Source organism: Cebidichthys violaceus, unplaced genomic scaffold, assembly GCF_023349555.1.
Source record: "Cebidichthys violaceus isolate CVI_PGR_0920_01 unplaced genomic scaffold, fCebVio1.0.p SCAF_19, whole genome shotgun sequence".
In the NCBI taxonomy this organism is placed as follows: domain Eukaryota; kingdom Metazoa; phylum Chordata; class Actinopteri; order Perciformes; family Stichaeidae; genus Cebidichthys; species Cebidichthys violaceus.
The window spans coordinates 9,915,773-9,921,485 of NW_027176361.1; the positions used below are offsets into that span (position 1 = coordinate 9,915,773).

Sequence of the window (5,713 nt, forward strand, 5' to 3'; positions counted from 1 at the left end):
GTAGAATTCCAACCAGCTGCTAACAGCTAACTAGCTCTCCTCCTACCGACATAATAAGAAAAGTAACGTCATAAGAAAAGTAGGGAGGAGTCAGCAGTAGTCAATTTTCAAAAAGTGTGAATCACCTCAACCACACAAGGTCGATGAGCATTCAGTCATAAATGAGCACGACAAATATTAGGCTGGTGGGTTGAGCAGTATAAAAAAATGAGCTGTGGACAGACAGACACAAAGATGCATAATCTCCATCTACAAACAGTAGCTTTGTCAAAGTTGTTTTATTTAGAAAATTGTAATACAATCAAACAACAAAATGTGTGTAAAAAAGCTAGTGATAGCATACGGGGTGACCGTGGCTAAGTGGAGAGCAGGGCCGCCTTACAATCAGAGAGTTGGCGGTTCGATCCCCATCATGTCAATGTGTCCTTGAGCAAGACACTTGACCCCAAAATTGCTCCCGTAGCTGCGTCTACCGTGTGTAGATAGATATTGAATTGTAAGTCGCTTTGGATAAAAGCATCTGCTAAATGCCTGTAATGTAATAGATTTTACAAAGATTTTGAGCTAAACTCTGCATTTAAGACTTCACCAGCTCTTACCGATGTAAACCAGGAGACAAATAGTTACTAAGAACAAGAGAATCACAGTTCTAATGATGGAGAGCCAGACTAAGGTCGTCATCTGTACCATTTGGTCTTTTCCATCCACGTTGACGAGCAGCTCGCTTCCATTACCGAACAGCACCTCCCCGCAGGAGGCCACGGCACAGTAATAGGTTCCAGCATCTGAGGAGCTCAGGTTCACCTTCTGCAAATGGTAGACGCAGCTCTGCGAAGGATACCCCGGTGGTGTGGAAACGTGTTTACACTGATCCCCGCGTGTCTGAAGGACGCCTTGGCGAGATCCGCGTCGGAACCAGTAAACACTGTGTTCTCCATCACAGGTCCCAGAGTGTATGGTACAGTTGAAAGTCACAGTGCCTCCTGGCTGGATGGTCTCAGACACTGGCCACTGGACTATTCCTTTGAGGTTGGCTCCTACAATCCACAGAAAATGAGGCTTTATTTGTATTTCATTTTTGGAGACATAAAGTGTAAGTAGGGCCTTTCATTTTTCTTTCTCTTTTATTAAAGAAAAGGGGTTTAATATGAGAATTAGCCTCTTTTTTATCCAGTTATTTTTCTGTGAAAATATATGAAAACTTCTAACAGCATATTTTAGTTCAACAAGTGTTGATTGGAAAGTTCCTGTACTACAAATATCAAGTGTTACATGATGATATGTTACATTTGATTGTTTAACAACTATAAGCAAATTAACAGTGACAATTTAGCAAACACATGAGGTGATTGAAAAAAACTTAAATCAGATGATTTGCTACCTCTGCCTTTTATCTAAAGTAAAAGTCAATGAAATAACAGCACGATACCTTTGACGCTTAGAAAGACTCCGTCTCCAAATTCCGCCATGTTGGAGTGTGTGCTTCCACAGAAGTATGTGGCTGAATCTGATAAGCGGACGTCAGAGATGTTTAAATGATTCGTCCCTTCTTTCCTTTGCACAGAGAAACGAGGGTTCTTCTCCAACCAGTGGAAGACTTTGGATGGTTCATCGTACTTGTAAAAATTAGACAGGAGCTCAGGTCCACTTCCTATGGTTTGTCGGTACCAGGAGAAGTGCATTGCCACCTGGGTATTGTAGAAACAATGTAAAACCACATTGTCCCCGATGCTGGCAGATATAACCCCAGAGTCCTGTTTCACTGCTGCCGACTGGATCCCTGCCGACAGGTGAACTAGGTCAAAAAAGAGACAATGTTATAGAAGCATAAACTCACATTTCATTTTTGGCCTTAAACACTCATACACTGAAAATATTTCATACGAAGAGACTCACAGACTCCACAGACGATCATAAACAGGTGCATCTCAGAGGTCTCAAGAACGAAAAGGTTTGATCGACAGAGCAGAAACCAGCTTAGAATGGGGTTACGTTTGATTGGTTGGTAAGAGGGTCAAACTGTGTGACACAGCGTCAGTGGAAAATGAATGAACATATTAGGATTGCAAAACATGTCAAATGCAGTTCTAAGCTTCTCTTCAACGCAGGTTTGACAGTTTACAGAAAGTGAGATTAGAAATTATAACTTCTTCTGAAGCCACACTTGATGATATTGTCAATAATATAATAAAAAATGTTTTTTTCTCTTGTTATATTTCACTTTGAGAGACCCACCAAAAAAGCATAATTTGAGGATATCTCTTCTTATTACGAAAATAGTGTCATTTGTATAAAAATATAATTTTTGATTTGATTTTTCCTTCTTTTTTTTACAGTAAAACAGTTTTATAGAATGTCTATGAGGTTTCATAAAACAGTAAATTTGCTCCAAATATAATTATATTACTTACAATAATACTTAATATAATACAGATTTATTTTATCATTCCAGGACACTTTCAAAGAACCCCTCCAGAAATGTTTTGACGCATACTGTAAAAATTTTACTCTGATATGGATTTCTGAAAAAAAAAAAAAGTCCAATTACCTATGGATATAGTTGTGCTTTTTTTCTCTCATAATCTATGAATATGCAGATGTTTTACATTTCAGTGTGTGTTCACTGGAGGTTTCAAGTTTTCACATCACACTACAAAACCAAAAACTAGTGTTGATGTCACAAAATCCTGCTTGTGGGCACACTTCTTACTGTAAGGACTTTAGATTTTAACTGGTTATGAAACAGTCTCAATTGTATACTGGTGCTTCTATATGACCTCTATAAGTAAATGAGACCATCAGCAACAAGTTATCCTTAGTGCTCGTCATCAGTGCCACCGGGTCTGATTCCGGGAGACTGTCAGGCCCTCCTGTGGTAAAATGAGATTCAAAAATAAATCTAAGGTGAGCACAAAGGAACTTCACTTTTAGAGCAGATGAATGTGAAAACAACCTCTTGTGTCAAAATCTGCACATACGTCTTTCTGCAAAGTGAAGCTCAGAGTGTTTACTTCTATGGGAAAGAAAGGGCAGGCCATCTTGGTAGACAGAGACTGTAATGGAGTGAGACCTCTGCTCGCAGGAGGCCGCGGACCTCTCGCTCTTTCGTTGTTGTTTGAGCAACGAAGTCACGCTAAGAAAAATCAGCTGGATCCGGCTTACAATGAAAAAGTATTTATAATTCACAAATGCTAAAAAGACAATTACAAACTGAATCACACTGTCGACAGTAAGGAATCGCGAAACCGAGTTCAAACACTCTCCCCCCCTAACCGGCCAACAAACGCCAGTTTACAGTAAAGAAGATCGCCAAGAACTGAATAGCGTCTCTCCGAACAATGTTTTTATACCCAAAAGTCAACGGTTTACATTCAAAATCTAGTAACAACTTCAGTGGCTGGCTAAAATTCAATTGTCTCCTCCTGGCCTCAGACAATGCTCTCCATTGGTCCATATGATGATCCTTGTAATGTCCGTTGGTCCACCTCCTCGTAAAAGCTTCGTCCATCCGACCCCCGCTTGACCACCGTCCTGTCTCCCGCGGTGCCGATTCACCTCCGACCCATCACATCTCCATATATGGTCATGAAAAACTCTGAAACTCTCACCCTTCCTCTCCTTGCCCTCTCTCTACTCCAAACAGTCAACTACTATACTTCTAGTCTAATACATTCAATTGATTAAGATTGTGTGGTTTATCACTTTTGTAAGTAATATATGTTGCACTTATACTATCCTTTACAAGTGAATATACTGTAAACCTATTATACATTTCATAAGTGAATATTTTGTGAACATATGATATTTTATACTTTCTTTAGGTGTGCTTTAAATCAAACTATTGTACTTCTAAACTTAAATTCCTCACAAGACCTGTAGTGCCACCTCAAGGGGACAAGTTGAACTTATGTGGTGAGCAGGAGTCAACTGATGGCACAAGAAGAGAGAGAGAATGGTAGTGTGCACATGAGCAGTGGCTCCTCTGAACTGATAAAAGCAGCTGTGGGTACTTAACATGTCGTCGGTGTCTGTTCGTTCTACCCATCTTGTCAACGCCTCCCTCGGCCACTTCTTGAATTTGACAGACACAACGCATTGTGGCAATCGGCTGCATCTCTGGCTCCATCATGCTGATCCTTGGTGCAACACATTCTCACTCCCAGCTCATCAAATACTGACGGCTTGGTCAGGCTTACATGCATGGTGTCTTTTCAAAATAAACTTCTAATGTATGTTTACTCATTTTTTTAGGCTTACAATGGTTAGGTGTAGGCAACAAAAGTATGGTTGTTACGTAACTTACATGCGTGGCGTTAGTTAAGAGTGTCAGCTACATAAAGACATGCACGCCCTGAGTCTGACCGTCTGAGTTGCCGCATCAGACTGCTCAAATTGCCATATTAGGTGGTGAAAAATTGGATCTTCCTTGCGTGAGCTATTCATTACCCCGCCCCTTTCCAATGAAAGCACAGTGATGTAATGGGTACTTGCTGTGACAAGGTTAAACGCACAATTGAGAGCTTCACCTTAATAACAGCTTTGCTTCCTTCAGCAGTCTTAGTAAGTAGTACGATTTTCCTGCCATGTTGTTGAATACAGTTACGAACAACAAACAGTTACAAGACGGTCAAAATTGAAATATAACCATTGTAGATTGTAGCAATTGTAGTTCTGTCAATGACATACAATGTGGCCTGTGGCCTCATGTTGTTTGAACATCCTCAGTTTCAATCAGTAAACTGATTTCTTCTTTGCTTTAATCTCAATTGTGCAACACAGCTGGGTTTGTTTCAGCATTTAAAAAGCGAAACTATAGTTTACAATCATATTACTTTAAATGATTCCTTTATTGAACGATTTTTTTGTGTGTGTTTGATACAGTGTGTGACTCTGATTTACAGGATCTGGGCTCAGATGACCTGAACTACGTAGGTCTAAGTTTCCAGGCGAAACCAAAAAGAAGCCGCCGGCCTGCATGTGAGGGAGAGCTGGAGCCAAATGTTGTGTATGCTGCCACCAGATAGACTAAGGGGGCAACTGGAACTCATGCTTTGTCACATGAATCAAATGTGGGTATTTGGTGGAAGGAGCCAGTGGCAACAAATACATTCTGAATAATTATTCTGTATTTGTACGTGTTTCTTTCTGTCTCTCAGTCAAAGGGTCAATACATGTTACTTTGTGTGAGAGGAAAAAAAGAGTGTGATTAATGTGTGATAGAGGAGGAGTCAGAAAGGACACTGACTGGGTTTGTGGAGGGAGGGACGTAAACATCACTCGTTTGACAGGAAGAGACAGCACAGTGTGGTGTGATAGCCACTGAGGTGAGAATCATCTGAAGTCACAGCTCTGTGGAAACAATGAGGGGAAGTTAAAAACAAAATGAAATTAGCTGCAACATTTAGACTTTTGTGAGAAATAGTGGAGAAAGAAAGATAAGTCTGACTTAAAAAAAATCTCAATGCACTGTATTGTATACATGTCCAACGATATCAGCATACCCCACATCTTAATCTGCCAGCAAATATACTCTGTAACTGTAGAGCTGATGCTTTATGATGGTAATCTATTTCTTGTGCTCATGGTCAGATTGCATTGTTTTCCCTGTGTGCCTTTCTGTCTTGCTCTCTGCAAAAAGTGTCCGTCTTCAAATCTGACTTACTCATATGGAGAGTGAGATACCAATCATCACTTCACAGGAAGAGACAGCAGA

The 5,713-nt window shown here is 40.3% G+C and overlaps 1 protein-coding gene across 1 annotated transcript; it reads right to left on the bottom strand.

Moving 5' to 3' along the window:
* Nucleotides 1-585: 585 nt before the first annotated feature.
* Nucleotides 586-1,927, bottom strand: LOC137874844 (uncharacterized). Its single transcript, XM_068713812.1, has 3 exons — nucleotides 1,897-1,927; nucleotides 1,430-1,795; nucleotides 586-1,037 (listed from the first exon to the last, which is right to left on the bottom strand). The coding sequence occupies exons 1-3, from the start codon at nucleotides 1,925-1,927 to the stop codon at nucleotides 586-588; spliced, it is 849 nt and encodes a 282-aa protein (XP_068569913.1).
* Nucleotides 1,928-5,713: the final 3,786 nt, after the last annotated feature.

Coding starts and splice junctions, on each gene's coding strand:
- LOC137874844 (XM_068713812.1), bottom strand. CDS start 1,927: ATGCACCTGTTTATGATCGTCTGTGGAGTCT. Junction 1,796..1,896: donor TATGATCGTCTGTGGAGTCT/GTGAGTCTCTTC, acceptor TTTTTGACCTAG/TTCACCTGTCGGCAGGGATC. Junction 1,038..1,429: donor AGTCTTTCTAAGCGTCAAAG/GTATCGTGCTGT, acceptor TGTGGATTGTAG/GAGCCAACCTCAAAGGAATA.